Raw genomic sequence first — 20,258 nt, 5'->3', positions numbered from 1 at the left:
TTTCATGGTTGCTCTATGTTGCTTCAAAAACTTCCTGCTTTTTGCCATATCTTTCCATTCATTAAAACTTCAGCTTGCAATTAAATATTCTGACATAACATAGCTGAGATTTTTTGGCAGCAGCCTTAACCAGAGGTTTTCAGAGTTTCCTGCAGACGGCTTTAAATTTTCATATCCTCATGAATGCTTGCCACCTTCTTTTAATAACTTGAAAAAATAAGCCTCTCTTAGGAGCTTCATTGTTTCTGTATTTCCCCAGCACTCATTTACTGCTCTTAGAAATGTGTCATGCACATGTATATTTATAGAGAGAGCAAAGTGTACATATGCACAGTATAGTTTGACATCTTATGGAGAACACACAGATTGCTTAGCAGATCTAAAGAAAAATAGTTACGTTCAATATTTTTGTTATTAAAATGTACTTTTCTGATGGTATTGTATTATTTCACTCATCTCAAAAAAATATTTACTACATTATTCAAAAACTACAGGCTTCATCTGTTAATAATTTTGTAGCTTTGTACATATTATGACTGTCATATATTGCAACACTAAATTATTTTTATTGTTTTCATGCAAGGAAGTATTTCTTAGGATAGTTCTTGCCCCTTCTCCAAAGAGCTAGAAATCACTGTAAAGCATTTTAAAGTTATTTGCATTTTTAAGGTGCAGAATATATTTGGAGATCTGTTCAAACACTGCTTGCCATTCTCTCTAATACAGATCTGACACTGATTTTAAAGGGAGTCTTTTTAATGTTCATACTGACCTTAGAAGTATTTTTTCTTCTAACATTACCTGGCAAATAAATTCTTAAAGGGATATTATCAACTTAAGAACTATGCTTTATTCTAGAAATTTTTCCAAGAGATTAAAGAGAAAACGTCTCCCTTTTTCTGTAAGTTTAATTTCTATATTTGACAGCAACATGTGTGGTCAGTATTCCATGCTGTGAGGAAACAAAAGGGACAGAAATAGATATAGGAGACCATACTACCTGAAAAATCTTTGAGCTACTTTTAAAAGTAGATTTGAAGTTGATGAGGCCTCTTCAAGTGCCAAAAGACTTGTGGAACTCTTAAAAACCAGGTAAGCTGCTCCTGACTTGTGCAGAGCACCCTCAGCTCCCACTGCAATCAGTTAGTGCTGCTCTTAAAATGCAATTTTAAGCTTATATGTATTTTCCCCTGCATTTTATCTGCTTCAGTGTAAACTCTGCTCATCAAACTGCACGTATGAAAAGGCACATTTTATTGCCCTGATCTTGTAAGATTCATACACAGAGCTCACAATGGCTCTGCATGACCTGTTCCAAAGCACAAGACATAACAAATAAACTTCTAAAGGAAAATATGAAATAAAGTTCACTTCTTAAACTTGGGTGCTTTACAAGGTGCATTTTGGATCTTTATGATGGTGTCTGGACTCTTCATTACAAATATGTCATTGATGTATTTCCCATTGATTTTCCTGGAGGTACACCTAGGTGATAGGTCTGTGTCCCCACAGGATAAATAACAGGCATCAGCTTCCCTGTTTCCTCTGGCCCTTTCAGGTAAGGCAAAAATGCCATTGATCCTCCGTTGGAGGTTTGCTTCAGTTTGGAAAACAAGCCTTAAAAATGTAACCAAAGCGTTGGGGTGGATGAACGGGTGTGCATTCCCAAGTCTCTATCTGAACAGGCATTTGTTAAGGGGTTTATGGTTTTCTTGGCTCTGATTTAGGATTATTGCATACTTTCTCAACCCTTTACTAAAAATACGCTCAGTTCTACCCATGAAATGCGGCAGCACATTTGTTGCAAGCTCTGAGGATGGTTTTTTATCTGTCACACAGTTTAGAAGACAAACTGGCACTGAGACAGCTCACCTGTTTCCTATGGTTACTTGGTGATAAACTCCTTCACAGACCCTGCTGTTGCATCTAGGACAAGCGTTTTGAGACAGAGCTCCAGTGCACATGTAAACAGGTCACCTCGTGCTAAAATGCCATTTCATTTTCAAGCCAAGCCAGCTGGCTTTGGACAGAAAGTTCTTTCCTTCTTGCGTGGGCAAACTTTATCGCCTTCCCATCCTATTTCTCTTGCTGTCACATTACTGCAGAGGTGGTGGTGGCTGATAGCAGAGTGAGAAGCAGCGTTCAAAACGTGTCCATGTTAACTGAGATAATAATGCCTGCTCCTCCAGCCATGTGTTGAATCACTTGAGATATCTTCCATTATATGGAAGCAGAGAAAGACTAACAGAGACTGAGTTCAAGTTATTGAATAAAAAGGAAAAGCATCCAAAGTTTTGGTGTTTGATCCTATGTTTCCTTGGCGCCAGTCAGAGCTTGAAAGGGTCTGGACTCATCCTGGGTTTGGAGCTTTTGTACCTCTCATTTCAGTGTAGGAAATCTTCTTGTGTTCCTCTTTGAAAAAAAGCAAATTTCTTGTTAGCTCTCCCACGGGCTGGAGTCAGTAAACTAGTGTTATCTGGGAGGAAGACTGAAAGTTTGGGATTGTTGGATTTCTTTCACTGATGGTCTTAGGATTTGTGTTTACAGTTGGTTTTTTGTAAGAAAAATGCAAGTTCATCTTTACATTAGACTCTGAAATGAAGGGTGTTCAGACTTTTCTGTAAAATACTGCTCAGTGTAGTCAACGACAAGTCGGCTCTTAATTCAGAGTCGACCTGCAAAACTCCACCACCTAGGCAAAGAGCAAAGTACGCAATAGGTAGTTTAACTGGTGTAGAAGTGGTTTAAATCTGTTTTATTACACTTTAGCCAAGCTGAACTGTTCTAAACTAGGTTAAAACCATTACTGCAGCAGAAGCCAGGCTCTGAATTTACCATGCCTTAGCTATACCTTCCCCCTGGGTAAAAGAGGATGAGGCTACCTCACATCACCTGGCATTTCATGCAGGAATGCATATGGGAAAAGCTGACACATAAAGACTTGTTATCCCCACACTAATTTGTCCATGTGTCCATGTCCACAGTTACACTTGTTTATGTAAGACCAGTTTACAGTTACACTTGTTTATGTAAGACCAGTTTACAGTGATGCTTTCAGGGTCTGAATACATGAATGAGTGATCTCATGCACGCACCGACACGCTTGACAACTTACCACGCATCCACTGAGCCGCAGTAATTGACCATGTGTGTTTGCTCGTGGCCTGTGGCAATCTCGGGTGGAAGAAACCAGTTCAGACTTTTCTTTTCATTGGCCTTGAGGTGCGGCTGAGACACAGAACCCAACTTCACACTGGCTGCAGTCACCCTGCTGCTGCTGCTGCTGCCCTTGTGCCATGACTCGTTACGCGGCTGGAAGAGCTGTGGGCTAAAATGGGATCATTGAGGGCATAAATCAGGTGTTAGTGCAAGTCAATTAGGAATGGATTTAAGGTACATAGACACAAATCACTCTTAGTCCAGAATAAAGGTGGCTACCCAGCACTAACTTAACTAAATCAAATACAGCTTAATCTAACGTAAATGGAAAGACTTTCAACTGGCCATAAAAAGCCAAAAATCTGCGAGTTGCCAAGGGCGTGTACACTCAGGTCAAGCAACAGATACAATTGGACACATAAACAAAGAAGAGGAGCCAAATTCACAGCTACCTCTGCAGACAATCTGGAGAGGGACTGAGGTAGCTATGAAAGCAACAATACCTTCTCCATCTCTCCTGGCAGACTGGGCAGGCTCTGTCAGCTCCAGTTGTAAACTGGTGAAGGTAAGGACAGACATTCTGCTTGTCTCAGAAACGTGCACTCTGCCATCATTTAATAATAAGCATGTAACAATGCTAACATGCTCCTGGTAAAAGTCAATTGTGAACAAACATGAAACAGCTGAGTTTGTTTTCATTCCTCCAGCATGATGAAAAGTATTAAGGATCAGAAGATGATCTGGATGCTGAAAAGTAAACCTAGGTTTCTTAAATTTTAATAAATGAAGTTTTATTAGTAATTCAACCTAGCAGAATAATGCCTTGTGAATAAAAAGCAAACAAAGCTTGATTTTCTCAAATGGCTTCACCCTTCATCCCTAGAAACTGTTACAAAAATTAGGGAAGCATAGTTGGATTAGTCATATAGGGACAATTTTTTTTTTTTGCCAATGGGAGACTGACTTCAATGAAGGAATTTGTCCCCCTGGTTCCCATTTCCTGGCGGAGTTATCTCTTCTAAGAAATTTTTTTATGGAGAAAGTCCGTGGGAAACTACTCGGAATTCTTTGTGTTGTGTGAGATTTGAGAAGACTCTGTTGTGGATCTGCATCCCACTAGGGAGGCCACAAGATGAATACACACAATAAAATGATAGCCTTGCTCCTACAACATACTCCATAGTCCTAGCAGCAAGCTGAGCTGCAAATTTATTCCTCTGTGGCTGTTGAGTTGTCCTGCAGCCTGCAGGAAGAAATGCAGCCCTTTCTCATGGGGGTTACTTTGCTTCCAAGGTAAAGACACATTGTCCTCCATGCTATGGGACTTGTGCTGTAAGTGCCCCTTGTCAGAGCATGAATTTTGTTCTCTGTTGTGGTTTTTTGTTTCCTTTCATTCCAAACAGCACTCTCTGCACACTGCACAGTTGCAGCAGACCACACATTTTGAACACAGAAAAAAAAATAAGCATATGATTATCAGGATAATTGAGTGTTGGAAAGAAAGTTGCCTCCAGCACTTTGTCCAGATTAAAATCTCAATCAGTGCTATTATCTGAGAAGTATCTGCAGTGACACGTGCATGCTATGCTTCTCAGCCAGCAATCTGGCCTATAGCATTTTCAGAAGCTTTAGCAATTTCTTTAATGACCCTCACAAGTCCTCCACTTATTCAAAAGCTGAAATGCTCGTCTATGTGGGACAGAAACTTCTGAAACAGCAGATTGAAGTACTCCATGTAAATTGAGCAATTTCTGTTAACACATGTCGACTAAACCAGAGCTGCCAATCAGCCAAGCTGCTGCTCTGTGACAACAAACATCTGAGGTACTGGAGCTTGAAGTTAATCAAAGTTATTTATTTTATCATGCAGAACTAAGCCATCAGCCATTGCTCTCACAGACATAGTTTTCATCTTCCCCCTCAACCAGAATATACATGCTTTCTTCAGAAGAAAATCTTATGTACTTAGCCTTAATATTAACCTTAAAAATTCAGCTACTACAGTTGATGTTTATTCTGCCTCTAGTACCAAATTATGCATGCAAGCATAATTCAGGGATCACTGAAGGAAGAAAACCTAAACCACAGCTTTTGTTAACTCAAGACCAAGCACTTTTGTTTGCATCGACATGAAGTAACCACGAACATAAGAACTGTAGCTAACACCGTTTTCCTCTCATCATGTTAGTGATCTGAAAGGTTTTTTCAGAGCATTACTATTTAAGAAGTGGTCCAACAGAAAATTAACTAGACAAGAGCCAGAACTGAGGGAACCAGCAATAGCAAGTAAAGCAAAACCATCTCCCCAGCACCATTTCCATACCCTAACTCCAGTTGTTTCTTTTTTTTCTTCTGGTGCACGTTTTTGTTTCTCCATCGTGAAGAGCGAAATTATTGTTCAGCTACCATTGCTGTAAATTTGGACCAGTTCCACTGACTGTTGATAGTGCCTCCATATGCCCTGGGGACGCATGCTACACTGCATGGTCTGTGTGGCTCCTTCTAAACAATGTATAGCTGATCCCTTTCTTCATGCCAGCTTGCTCATGAGCCATGTGGTGGTGTAACGGTTCCAACTTCCTTCTGCGTCCTGAAAATTCTGGCTCAAGTCTGGCTTGTTTGCCATGAGAAGGTTCCAAAATAAGAAACACATTCACTCCTGCTCCTTTCTCTTCACATGGTTACATTTAGTCTTTCTTTTAGTACTTTCTCATCACAAGGCTGGGAGTATGTGCTGTCTTATTGCTTATGGAAAATATAATTTATGCACTGTCCCAAAAATTTGCTCAAAAATTTGCTGGACCAAGCTGACTTTCTAGCCTATCGCTTTAGCTTCATCTGATGATTCCCTTTTCCCCCTCATTGTTTTGGTTCATTAGTTTTAGCACTGCTGACACAAACAGTGCATCTCTAAAAGGCATCTTTCCTGTGGGCTGTGTTTACTCGCTGATGTGGCTAAGTGTCATCTGAAGTCTTGGGTGACAGCTCCCTTTGCTTTAGATCATGGCATTCCCATAGATGATTTATTATATCTGAAGGAAAGCACAGTTACATCTGTAGGAAAGTGAAGAAGAGTCATGGGAAAAGGGGAGTTGTCGGAGTTCTGGCTGTGAAGGGCACTGGAGAACTTGACATTTAGGTTCCTGCACAAGATGTAATTTCCAGCTGAACAGCTCAGGCACTTACACAGCTTCACTGTGGCCCCAGCTGTGTGCTAAGTGCAACTGACATCTCTCTTAAAAGCTGCTCAAAGCAACCTGACTGGGTGTGACTGTTTTGTTTTCAGTAAAAGGCAGAGGAAAAAGTTGCTTTAGTAAAGTAAAAAAGATAGCCCACATGGACCGGATTGGAATGTTTCATCCAGGTTGCTCAGAAGTGAACCAAAGTAGCTGGGAAAATGGCAGATGAATCTGACAGCTTGCAAATAAAGTTCTACTGGAAACATTGCACACTGAGTCCATGTCTGTGTAGCTTCTGGTAATGAATGATTGGTGCAATCCCAGTTCTTTCCAATGAATCAAATTTTCCTCTGTTCAGGATTAATCAAGATGTCATTTAGATGTATTCTCAGACAATAAGCACTATGAAAGGGATGTCAAACTATTTTAGGTCAGACTGGTTTCTATTTTTAGCTTATCTATTCCCTTATAGGACTAATGTCTCACATTCAGAAAAGGTAAATGTTACAAGGTATGAGCAAAATCCTGACCCCATGGAGGATCAGTGAGAGTTATGCCATTTACCCTAACAGGTCCAGGATTTCACCTGATGAGTCTATTTTAATTAAAGGTTTTTCCTCTTCAAATTGTGGTTCTATCCTCAGGAACTGAGACAGTTACTCAAATTCCTGCTTTTGAAATGCTTCAATGATCCAGAAATGTTACAGATGGGGAAACACAAGAGGAGAAGAGGAGGGCTACATATTGTGGGTGAAAGGTAAAAGAGGTCCCTGATTCACTGCTCCATGGTGCTGCACAGTACACAGAATACTTACTGCATTTAGCTGTTGCTGTACATCCTTAATATCTTTACATATCATTCTAAGGTAGGCAAGACTTAATTTTGTGTATGTACTTACATACATGCACAGCTGCTTTCTTGTATTATGCACAGCATGTGCACACACATATAGATGTACACACACGGTCCTTCATTAACATCAAATAGGAACACGGGGAAATTTCTTAGGTGAAGCACTTCAAAATTAAGACAACGTAAAATTTTTAGGAAGAAAAAGACCAAGAAAGATGTCCATTCAAAATGAGGACAGCCTCTCTTCTTAGTTGAGAGGTGGACTGCACAGACTACATGTGCATATGCACCTTCATGGCTCAGAATTCCATGTGGACAATCAGATGTCACATTACAGAGCTCCTGCAGAAACCTACAGAGCCAGTGAAGACTGAATTCAAACCCCTCCCTGTCCATAACAAGTCACTGCCATCCAAAACAAAAGAGAGAAACTCGGGGTATGCCTACAACAGGGACAGCCAACTGGAGGCCCCCAGAATTTGGATCAAGCCCACAAAGCCGTTTTCTTTGGCCACTGAGAAGCTGGCTGGCTCTGAGGCCAACCATGTGGTGCTGCTCTTCGTGCTCAGGGCAGGATGCACAGTAAGTTGTGTCTACCTGATCTCCACGGGGACAGCTAACCTGCCCTAAGCAATAATAAAAACAGCTTCCCAAATCCTATGCTGTCCTTGTCTACATGCCTTCCTGCATGCAGATGAAAACTTGGTTTACTCAGGGTCTGAGCTGGCCAGAGCCCCAAGCCCAAGCTAATATCCTGCTTCTCAGCAGGCCACAGTAATGTGGGCATGTAACACATTAGCTGCAGCTACATGGCTTCTGGTTCTCTTGGAGAGCAGCCAGAGTAAGCTCGTATCTGCCTTCAAAAGACCATGTAGACATCGCTTATGTAGCTGGTGGTCAGAAGACCTGTGACAGGAGTGGAAAAATACTGCTCCTGCACAGTGGAAAGCAGGAGCATAGCTTGTGCTATCTCTCAGTGCCTTTTCCAGCTCCTGGGGATCTTCAACTCTGAGCAAGACGGCCGAGTCTGATTAGTTAGGCCTAGAAGTCAGCAAGTGCTGCCTTTTCCAGGGTGTGCCAAACGTGCAAATGCCCACGCAGCAGATCTCAAAGCACCTGCCTGCTTGAGATTCAGTCGCTCTCCAAACCCTGCCTAATTTCTCACATTAAGTTTCCTAATCTCCAGGCTATCATTCCTTTTTAAACTGCCCCATTGATTTAGTAGCGTCTTTAAAAAGAGCATTAAAATTATTCCCCCTCTGCAGCACTGCTCTGGTTCATTAATTACTTCACATTACCCACATAAAACTTGTAAAGCGAAAGAGAATTGCTGCACTGACTTGCAATTGCTCTCCCGTTCTCTGAGCCCAGAGCTGTGCTCTGCAGCTCCAGCCCCTGCCCTCAAGGCTGGCTGCACAAACACACCCGGAGTCGGCCCCTGCTTTGAAAATAATTGCACCCCCACATTGTGGATTAGGGCTCTTTACACTTTGCTTTGTCAGAAATCTCTTTCAAGATGGAACAATCTGAGTGCAAATCAGCGCTCAGGGTAATTTTGGATTCTTTTTAGACATTTTCTTTCCTCCTTTCTCGCAGGAGAAGGAAGAAACCATGTGGGCCCTTTGGCACTTTTCCTCAGCCACGCAGAATCACTCTCCCATGTACACTAGAAATAAAAAGATATTTTTTTCTTTCATAAATCTGCAGATAAAGTGATGGCTCCCCATCTGTTAAGACATCAGAGCTGGACAGGAGATATAAAGCATCAGAACCACACTCCCCATTGTAGGTAGCTTTGACCCACAGTGGAGGTGGGTGGCACCTCCCAGGTGGCACATTATGAAGCCTGAGCAGCAGGGCTGAGAGCACCTGAGCCTTCTACATCTCACTCTCTAACCGAGAAGCTTGCAGAGTAAAGTTGAGTATCAATTGCCTATTCCTCAGTCTTAGCAGAAAGGGAACAGCAGAGCGATCATCTTCCCCATGAGTCAGTGCTTCTTGCTGGAGGATGCATGACTCACGTCCCCACACCGGCTGCCTCCCTCCCCCACCCCTCTGCCTCACCTCCAGCCTCTCCTGTTCCAATCCCACCTTTACAAAAATCATCCTTATTCATTGCTCCTTCCTGCCATCACTTTCTTTGCTACAATATGCTTGGAGACAGGGAAAACTTCACAGTGCTCTCATTTTCATATTAGAAAAAAGTGCTCCTTGTTTTCACCACTCAGGTATTCATCTCCCAGCCCCTCTGGACACACACACCAGATGTGCAGCCACAAACCCATCTGTAAAAAGTGACTTTCACAGATATTAAAAAAAAGCAATTCCCTGCTCCAATACATTTGTTCCGGGCCACAGGTAAGATCCCAGTGCTGCACAGCCCTCCACCCTCACCCTGTTGTTACAATTTCTCTGGGGTATTTCTGTTACAATCCCACTCCAGTAAGTCATTATGAACTTGGATTAAGGAGAAGCAGTAACTGCTGATTGAACCAGGGGAAGAATCAATGAGCCAGTGTTAGAAATCAAGGCACAGAGTACTTTTCCTCCCATCAGTTTCAGTGCAGTGCTGTTCACTTTTTGCTTCCTGACTTTTACAGAGGCCTAGTCATTCTCATCTTACCCCACTGGGCTAATTTTCTTTCCACAAAGAACTGGCTGCTGGGGATCACACAGGGAAGCAGTCAGGAAAAAAAAAAGCACTTTGGTTTTCTGCCATAGGGAGGACAACTGGCTGTAACGCAGAAATGATGGGAGAAGCTAGTGGCCTTTACACAGGGAAGAAAGTGGGGGCTTTTTTACCTTTTGGGACCTGCAGAAAATAACAGGATACAACTCTTGGAAACACAAGCTCATGGATTAGTGCTAGATGCCAGATTTGCAACACAAACTTGCCAAGCACAGACTCCAACCCAAGCAGGGCCACAGTTCACAGGCACCAACAGTTAAGTGTCCTTTTTACATCATGCAGGTGGGAGAAAGAACCCTTACCACTTTGTGGTGGGGTCTTTAATGGATGTGCTTATCTGGTAAGAAGCCTGCCAAGAGTTCCAGCTCTGCCTGGGTCTTTAGGTGTGTCTGCCAAGGAGACAGTAAATGCAACATCTGCTCAGTGACGGAGGTGATCTCTCTACAGGGAGGGACTTGCCCTGCCTCAGCCCACGCTGTGTTTGTCGAGGAAGAGAGGCAGCTCAGCATCCAGCCCTCTTCAGAACATAATGTCTTTTGCTGGCCAATAATCACACGTTATCATATAATCATTAAGAGCAAAACTTGACTTTAGCCAGTCAGGCTAGGTTTCTCCAGATGATCATCAGGAAACAGCTAAAAAACAAAACCCCAGCACATTTGTGTGAGTTTGCAGTGAGATTTGGCGACAGCCTGAGCTCTGCTGCTTGTGGCAGTTCCAGCACAAACCCCACCAGCAGACGGGATAGACCCATAAGTGGACAAAAGCCACAAGATCAGCCAACCCCAAAGCTGGACAGTGGTTGCAAGAATAGGGCATGTCCCAGGCATCTGGTGGATAGAGTGATTCAGAGAAAATTCCTCAGCTTTTAAAACTGTCCCTGCCCAATGGAAATGCCAAACTGGTAGCAATTCTGCCTGCTTCTCTCTTGCAGTGAAATCTTTTGCCTGGAGCTGATTGGGATTAGCTAGTTAGAGGGCAGCCTGCATGACACATCTTTGCCACAGCCTGAGTGAACAGAGTGCACTCCTTGGGGCAATCCCTGCCTCTCCCTCAGCCTTGTACAACACCATGCACACTAAATAAGGCATGGTATAAATAACAGATCTGTCTCTCTCCTGGTCTAAAGTACAAGCAATTTAAAGCAGAAGCCTTTCTAACAGAGAGGAGCAGAAAGCCAGTGTTTTGAAGCCACTTTCTTCTCACTTGTTAACATTAAGCCCAGCCTTTTCTCATAAATAATGCATATGGCCTCTTTTTCCTCAATTACACAGTAGTGTCAGATTCCACACTCTACCTTCCCAGAGTCACTTTGTGTCTCTTCTGGAGACAGCAAGGCCCACTCGGACATCTGCAAGAGCCACAGACCCATTAGACATGAAGAGAATCCTTTCCATACACCAGTTAAAAGATACACAACACCTCTGTCTTGAAGTTTTGGTAATTATCCCTTGCTAGACTGAAATGCCTGGTGTCAATGTGTTTACAGTACACAGGTTTTGCCTTATCCCAGCATTCGTGTCTTAGATTCTAAAGACACTCCAGGATGCAAAGATGAGCTGGCTAAGAGGGTCACTGCAAAGCTCATAAACTGAAGTGCACACAGCTGAGGAGAGGAATTAAGACAATTCTCCTGCAGGCTTAGAAGGGATACAGAAAAACCATGGGGAATTTGGTTTGTCAGGTGAGTCAAAGATGTGAAAACAAAACAACCCCTCTTCCTTTCCTGCCCACCATCTTTTTGATTAAGTTAAACTTAACGTGTTGAGATGAGAAGCCAATATTTCTGTTTTGCTATCAACAGCTTGCTGTCTATAGATACTGACTCATTACAGGGAGGCTGCCTGCTTTTATGCCTTCAACTAGGCAGCCAGAAAATGTTAGACTGAAGTATTGCATGTAATAGATTGACAACATTTAAACCTAGATGGCCAAGCTACTGATACAATTTCCATACTCATTAACCATGACATCTCCAGTTCTCCCCCACAGCATTCTGTCAGATTCAGCCAGACCAAGAACCTGTCTTAGCTGCCAGAAATAATTTCTTTACTCCTCCGTGGGTTGGCATCGCCTGAACGTCCTCTTACCCCTCAGAGCAGAAGTTCATAGAAATCTCTCTCCCATCTCCCAGCTGTGCATCTTGCCTTCCCTGCACACACACACAGTCTAGTAGCTGTCCCCAGCTATGCCCCTCTAGCTGGCAAGCTGCCTGCTCACAAGCTGCTCCAGCAATTGCCCTTGAGCATAAGCCAGTGCCAAGTCCCCTCTGAGGAGTTCATGCTCTGTGCTGGCACCGACACAGTCCCCCTGGATGGCTTCGCCCCACGCACCGCTGACAGCAACCGTGCACAGACCCCAGGTCTGCTGATGGCAACAAGCTCCTGAGTATTTTCCAGGCTAATATTTGCCAGGCTGTACTGACACAACCATCTCACAGAGCAGCAGTCTGTCAATAGCAGAGGTAGGCTTACAAATGCAGTGTGACACAGGAACCTAGGACTCTTGTAGGTCTTGGTATGAAAGACTGTTTCACACATGATGTGACACTGGAGAACAAGAAGAGCCACAAAGGCACAAAGTGGGTGCTGGGCTGGCCAGGAAACCTTATGTGGGCATTTTGAAAGGCAAGAAGTTTCACTGGTGGGTGTTAAAAGGGTGAGCGACAGCATTTCCAAATAACTTTTCTTACATGGAGAGTAACTTTACCCACTGACAAATCCCTTCAGTGAAGGGAAAGCAGCTTCCCAAGCTCCTGCACGCAGCTGGGGTGAATGCCAAAGCCTCAGAGGGTGGTTCACCCTCAGAGCTCCATGGCTAAAGTACCATTTGCTTTGTAAAAAACCCTATATTGACTGTGAAAGAAAAGAAAGGAAGAAAAATAATTCTGTACCACCAGCCTAGGGTATTCACCTGTGAAAGGGCACAACTAAATGTTGGTCCTGACTTCAAGTGCATGATTATAGCTACCAAGTGCAACAGCAACAACAGGGAAAAAAATAAATAAGTGTTCTCACCCACCCTGCATCTCTGGGGAGAACAAATCATGGCAGCCTGTACAGTCAGCATGGCCAGAGCACATACACCAGGCTATCAGGATGCTGGAGGTGAAGCTCTGGCTGGTGCTGCCCTGCCTCACAAGGCATGTTCCCTGGCATCAGAGGAGCAATGTATTAGTGGCACATGTCACGTACCCTCGATAACTGCCGGCCACCCCACACAGGCACATTGCAGGACAAGTGACTTCTGCCAGTGTCATCGTGCTCTGCTCATGTTCAACAGGAAACAGTAAAAAAGATGCTTTGCTTTACATTCTAAAGCTGGAAGAGTGAAAATACAAGTACATCTTAAAGATTTGGCTTAAAATATGAAAACGGTCCAAACACTTCAGATTGAAGCTGCTCAAAGGAACAAAGAAGAAGTCTTTCTGACAGACTCAGAATCTAGTAAAGAACAATGAGGCTTAGATTTAAAACACAACCCAGAACTGAGTTCTTGCAGTTCCTGGAAAATATGAGTACCGGACTGGTACATTTTTTTATTCACTATTATTATCTCCCATAGACATTCATCCTGGTCTTAACATCTTTATTGTCCACATAAAGCAAGCTTCCTCTCAAACAGAAATGAATGTTCCAGTAAATTTTCTTAGACAAAAACAAAAATCAAACAAAAAAAAGACCCTTTCATAACTTTTTAAATAACATACACTTCGTGTTGCAATTCAAAGTGCTCTTTGTTGCAGTAAGTATAAATACTGAATTTTACAAAGAAAAAAAGCAAAAGTGAGAGAAAGAAAACTTCTCTCACACATGGGTTACACAACAACTGCAGTCCTAGTTCCAGACTGAGTACTCCAAGAGGCAGATACTAGGTAAAGTCAGGGTTGTTACTTTGCCTCAAGGACAACAGATCTTTGTCCTGAACTCTGCAGTCAATACCTATAAATATTCTGAATGTTGTCATAAAATTCTGAAAAAAACTCCCTACCAGGGACACAAATATAAGACCTTCTGCTTTTAAATTATAGCAGAGTTCAGTTAGAAGCCACAATTCATTTCTTAGAAATATAAGACAACCATTTTGCATGGTATTCATCTGATGTAAAAGATCTTTGTTTGCATTGGTCTTAAATCCTTTTAGCTGAACTCATTAGCAATGGAGACCAGTATTATCTTAAAGCCCTCTGCATGCCACCCTGGATGAGGAAAGTGAGACCCTCTCCCAGAAAGAGAGCAGCAGCCAGATCATGCATCAGGGTAAGAGCTACTGCCCCTGGCTGAGCAGGGAGCTCGGGCCCCCCTGAGCCCTTCGTGCCTCATCTTTAAATGAGGCTCAATGATTCAGCCCTTCTGCAAAAATGTGTGACCTCTGGTGAGAGATGCAGTATAAATCCACATGAACATTTCCTTTTATTATCAGTAAATACTCTTGGATTGGTTGAAATTGTTCCTGCCACTGATAGCACTGATCTCTGAAGAGATAAACATGAGCTGATTGATGACTTGTCTGCAGGATCTATTTCAACCACCCCCAGGCAGGATATTTTCCATGTGGGTAATAATAAATCTTACTATTGAATGTCATCAAATGAGAGCAAATTATGGTAAAAATAGGCACAGCTATGTATTTCTTATTATATAATATCAAGGAAGATTTTTCAAAGATTGGAGGAGCTTTCTTCTGCATGCTCAATTTTTTGTAATGTAATCCTTTTCCCTACTTTTAATATGTATCTTTTTAAAAGCCTTGTACAGTCCAGCAATATGAAGAGACTGTCTCCTCAAAATAGCCTGTCGTGTAGTCAGGTCTGGAAGGTAAGTTTCTCACCAGGACTGTGACTGAATATGAACAACATCCACTCTCAACAAATACCAGGACTACCTTTTTCTTTTTTCAGGTATCACTAGTACTATTTTATACATTTTATTTGCAGATGAAGCAAATGGCATCCTTCCTTGGCAGCTAATAGAAAAGGTTTGAGGAGAGAACTGTCACTCACTCCTTCTGCTCCCAATTCTTTTCTAAAAATTATTGTAGAGTTCCAGGGAAAAAAAGGTCTACCATCATAATGAGAACAGCATTGAAAATGCTCATACCACATTATTTGTGCCAAGCTCAGAAATAAAGATCTAAGCAACTTTCTAGGATCTGTTACCTACAATAAAGCCAATGCTTTGTACCAGCATGGCTGTGCTGCAGAGGAAGGAAAATGTGCAAATCCAAATCTCACATTCAAGTTGTAAGCATAAGAAAAAAAGCTGTGAAGACAAGATTACAGGTTGTCCACTTACCAAATGTTGTACTTCACCATTGTATTATCTGCACAGTAGCAAAAAATCTTTGTACCCAAATTCTATAGACGAGACAGAGAAAATGGGGAGATACAGGATAAGGACTGGAGAGAAAAACGAATCTGAGGCAGCATTTTCCTATCTCTGTCCTCAGTCTATGAGGCCAGGGAGAGTTTTGGCTACAGAGCTTGGGGAGAAAAGTGCCAGTGAAAGAAGCAACTTGTGAGAGAGGCAAAAACTTGGTAGATATCCCCTCCATGCAAAACCTACTGCTCCATTCTGGGTGTGATTTGTGCAGAGCAAAAATGGTGAGGATGAGAAGAGAAGGAGGATAGAACAGAGATGGGAGCCATGTAACTTGAAGGGAATGTAACAGCTCCTTAAGGACTGGATAAGCTGTTGGATGTGGCCAGCAGGACAAATGCTTGATTTCAGACACACCAGGAAAAGCCATGCAGGAGTTCAGAGGCCACAGAAGAAGAGACTGCCAAAATCCCACAGAAACATGGAACTCATGAGTAGAACAGCACTTCATCACGTGGCCAATATGGCATTCATTTGGGGGTGTAGAACACATAATTAATACAATAAGCAACAAAAACAAATCAGCCTGGATTAAAGGATAGCAATTCTTGTAATTTCATTGGCTTTCAGGCTGCCATGGAAAGTCTTTTCCATAGCTGGAAAGGGGCCTGTTTGATTTTTATATGAACCTGAATAGCCAGATGAACATTCCTAGGCTTTCTTGTTATGTTCAAGTATTGCTTTAGCATCCAGGCGATTTCTAGCACCATGAATATATAGTGAGCTCCCTTGGAAGAGGACATTTTACTCCTTAAACTGGTTTGAGCCTACAGAGTGTCATCAGAAGGAGCACAGGCTACACTAGGTGAGCTTCGAGTCCTGTTACTAAAGAGCATCACGTGCTGTAGCTCAAAAGAAGGCACTACATTTACCCCCTGAGGCCAGTTCTCCTCTGCCATTTGTCATTAGCTTTGCACACCTGAATCATAAGAGAGAACGTCTATGTTTGTCATAGAACTGAATCACAAAACTCTCCATGCACCACAAAAAAATTTTCTTGGATTTACAACTATCAACTCAAGACTGGCCACAGTAAAGATAAAAGGACACCATCTGAAAGGGCAGAGATCAGAGGTGCTAAGTGCTCTTCAAAAGCAAGACCACCTTCAATTATTTTTATATATATAACCAACAAAGCATTGGTGTTTTCCAGGACTAGGCTCATGGCACATACTGCTGGTGAGACAGGCTTGAGGAAAGCTACCTTTCACCTCGAGCTCACTGGGAAACCTGCAGCATGAACAAGATCTGGCCACACTCAGTTCTTTCTGGGCAGCACAATGAGAGATGAAAATAGGTTTCAGATCTCACAGATTTCTGTCATGTTGATAAACATCTAGGGAGAACTACAGACCAGAAAGCCTTCATAAGTCTAGAGAACCTCAGTGGGGTGGGCCAGGGGCATCCTGGTCTAGACAGTCCCATTCTAGACATGAAAAAGCTACTGAAAAACTTTGGCCCTGCCTAACTAGATTTAAAGCTGTGAGCATGCAAGCAAACCCAGCAGCACATCTGACTAATGCAAGCTCTAAGGTCATCTCTCCTACCAGCTCGTGGCTGAGAGACAGAGGCACTTTTCAGAAGCCTTCAGCATGCAATATACAAGAAGAGAAGAAATAAAAGACTTCGGTTTATTAGTTTGTTATTCTCCAATCCCAGTTATTACAGGACAGGCGCTATGTTTATGATGGATTAATTCAGAGAACATTTTCTCCCTGCCCACGTAACTGTGCTCCAGGCTGAAGCCAAAGCTGTATGGGGGGTTATGAAAGCTGCAGACATTTTTTCAGCACCACGTACAACTCAGTGCTTCCAAAGTGCATACAAGGAGATGAGCCAGTGATGAAGAGCTGGCTTGACCTGTGGGAAACTACATCCAATTCCCCATTGCACCACAAGGTTCTCCTATATCTTTAGCAAGCCACACACTGGAAGGTACAACTGTGAGATGGAGCAGAAAATTCACAAGCATTCATACAATCTGCCATTTACTCTTCCAACAAGCAACTTCTGTGTTCTTGGAAGGGATTATTTTAGCCTCAGATGGAGGCATAAATTGTGGCATTGCACCCTGACCATCTCTGAACAGCTCTCCAGCATCACTGACACATATCAGGTTTCCATGTACCACTGCTACCATTTCACCTGCAGTTCACAGCACATCGGCCTCATCTCCAACACACATGTATAGGCAAAATGACTGTGCCCACAGGGACCAATTTATTTTTCCATCACCTGTAGCTTCCTTCATTTTATGCAGGAAGAAGCTGGCAGCTTCTAACAAGGAGTGTTATGAATAGCGTGGTAACGCCTTTCTTCATCCCTGTTAAATTTCTCATTTCATCTTGTGAAGTCAAACCCTGGTTTCTGCAAAGTCCCTACAACAACCTACATTGATTATAATTGGATCTGCAGTTGGACTGCATGTATTTTATCTCCAGTTTTGCAGATTGATTGTGTAGTGCTGCTGTCTTCCTACATTTAGATAGTTTTCCCACTGCCCTAGAGGTTTTTCTGGCAGCTGGAGGTTGTGACAGTCCTGACACAATACACAGGAGAGATCCCTTCAGTACAAAAGTTTTCTTCTATTCCTGTTCATACATGAATTATGGCTTTTTCCTTCTCCCTGTATGTATTATCATCCTCCCTCCCCTGTTAGGAACTGAGCACAGACAACTGCCAAAAATTGCAGGAGAAAAGCATGGTGCACAGAACAGAATCCAATATCTTTGGGTGACTTGTGATTTGTATTCTGTGCTATAGAAGCCAGTAAAAAACAAGCCCAAATACCAATTTATGACTTAGGTCACACTATTTACATATAATTTGAAAGCACAGTAATTCTGAAGTCATGTCTGACTCCTTATGCTGTTGGTGTATAAGGAATAATATCACAGAATAAAACTCGATGAAAAATGGTGAAGCTTCAACTCAACAGACAAAGCTGCAAATTCCACTAAGATCAATCAAGTCATGGCTGTTGAGGGTCTCTTCAGTATTCAGACACCTTGGAGAACCCTGTGACAAGTTTAGTCTGCTTTCTTCAACTAAAAACAAGAGCCAAGCAGGCTTCATTGGTATGAATACTTCTCACATTTATGACCAATGTGCACTTCACACTGGGCTTCAGAAAGCCAGATCCTCCTGCCCAGCTGTGCACCCTTGGCACTGTGCTGTCCATAAGTAACCGAGGTCACTTGACAGATCAAACAATGCCATCATGGATCAGGACACCCCATACATATTGCTTCACCATGCTGTATTGAAATCACTACTTTCTAGAGGACCACATATTTGTTCCCATGTATTTTACATTGCTTTGTGGCACATGCATCGCAACAGTGCTTCACACAGGCTCCTTATTGCTAATGCAATCCCTCCTCATGGGATTATCTAAGTGCTCTTGGTACAAACCCTCTGATAAGCCTTGCAAGCAGCCAGCAGCACATCTAGTGCTATCAGCAACGCGTTATGAAAGGAATGTCATGGCAAAGCGCTGCCGAGTCACAAGACAAAAACCACTCTGGTGTTTACAGCAGGGTAGGAAATACCACATTAAAATAAAAACAGGACAAGGGAAGAGTGCACACTTCGGGGCAGAAAAAAAATCCAAACTACCTCTAAGCTCCTGGTTCCTTTGTCATCAAGTCAGTATGTTACAGAAGAGATTTGTTTGGAGTGAAAGGCTTTTTGTGAAGCTTTATCTTGGCCTTTAGCAGACAGAACTGACAACCCTGAAGTGGCAAAAACCACTTGCCAAGTGCCACGTTCAGCGAACAAAGGAACCCAACACCATGAACCCAACAGCAAACTATCAGCTCCTAGGGGAAGTGTCATTTTCACATCCAGTTTGCTTCACCAGAGTGGGAGAGAAGCTCCAACTGTTTTGAATTCATGTGTCAAGTCAATCACAGGAACAGATAATACTGGAGTTATATAAAATTTCGGAAGGAACCCCCACCCACCACCTGTAACACTCACTCGCCACTGTCAGAACAGCTCTGTAACTGAAGACAGCTCTGAAGAGAAGTCGTCCTCACAGCTTTCTGCAAAGCAGATGATGGGATCATTACAATTTCATTTTACACATGAACCGAGGCACCGAATAAGTGTTTATTTTTGTTCCTATCAGAAAACAGTCTGAAAGTTGCCACTGGACTCTGATTGTAAGTGCTAGTTGCTTAGTTTAAGTTTAAAAAGTTTTGCATCTGATCCTAGAATTTTCATCAGACTCAGCAGGATCTGCACAGAAGGAAGGAAATACCAGCAGTCTGCCCTACAGGTTGCCTCAGCCTTTTTTTGCGGCAAGGCCTTGCTGTCCCCTCTAGAGAAATCAAACCAGATCTGTCTAGTTTCCTCCAAGTTCCTTAACCAAGACCCTCCAAATGGAGTTATTTTTGTCCATGTAAACAGATGGTATTGGTGTCAGAGCTGGGAAGTCAGAAATCAAAAGCTACGTTCTGGAGGAGAGCAGGTCAGAGGACCCACAGCCTCCATACCAGCAGCCAGGGATGGTCTCAGACTTTCTGCTGGGTGCTGTAATGAGCTTAATCCTGCCCACACCTTATCCAGCCAAATGGCAATAACCAGAGTTTGGGTTTGCACTGAGGAGCTGAGTCTCTCCAACTTTTCTCCCTCAAAGAATTAGGAGCTCGCACGAGGGTAATTTCTGAGCCCAGGCAGGAGAGCTCAATACGAACAGTACCTGAGAGTGTTGGTCCCAGGCTGGGAGACATGGTCAGTGCAGAAAATCAGGGCTTCTTGATGCTGTAGTCTCACCCTTAATCTTCCTAACTGCTCTCCTGCCTTCCTTTGAATGCAATCAGTGCTGAAATCTATCGACTCGAGTTTTTTACACTCGGAGGTCGCACCTGCCCTGATTCCCCCGTCCACTGTTTCCCAAATTAAAGCTACACCAGCCTTGTCCTCTTTCACAGCCACTGTGGGAGAGCAAAGGGGAAAAACCACAAGGGGAACAGATGCTGTGGTTTAAATAAAAA

The 20,258-nt window shown here is 42.8% G+C and overlaps 1 protein-coding gene across 3 annotated transcripts in view; it reads right to left on the bottom strand.

The window, feature by feature from the left end:
• Positions 1-317: 317 nt before the first annotated feature.
• The window catches only part of LRRC28 (leucine rich repeat containing 28), a 93,565-nt gene continuing 73,624 nt past the window's right edge, over positions 318-20,258 (bottom strand). The window contains exons 10-11 of one of the 3 annotated variants that reach the window (XM_051628799.1): positions 3,116-3,328; positions 318-2,692 (exon numbers count right to left, since the gene is read on the bottom strand). In XM_051628799.1, the coding sequence (XP_051484759.1) occupies positions 2,665-2,692; positions 3,116-3,328 (241 nt within the window). In that variant the 3' untranslated portion in view covers positions 318-2,664. The remainder of the gene's footprint in view (positions 2,693-3,115; positions 3,329-20,258) is intronic. The other 2 variants (XM_051628800.1, XM_051628801.1) reach the window with 2 other exon arrangements.

The sequence above is a fragment of the Apus apus genome, chromosome 10 (assembly GCF_020740795.1).
Source record: "Apus apus isolate bApuApu2 chromosome 10, bApuApu2.pri.cur, whole genome shotgun sequence".
NCBI lineage: Eukaryota > Metazoa > Chordata > Aves > Apodiformes > Apodidae > Apus > Apus apus.
Note: the sequence above shows the minus strand (reverse complement) of the source record. Positions and strands in the feature narration are given on the sequence as shown.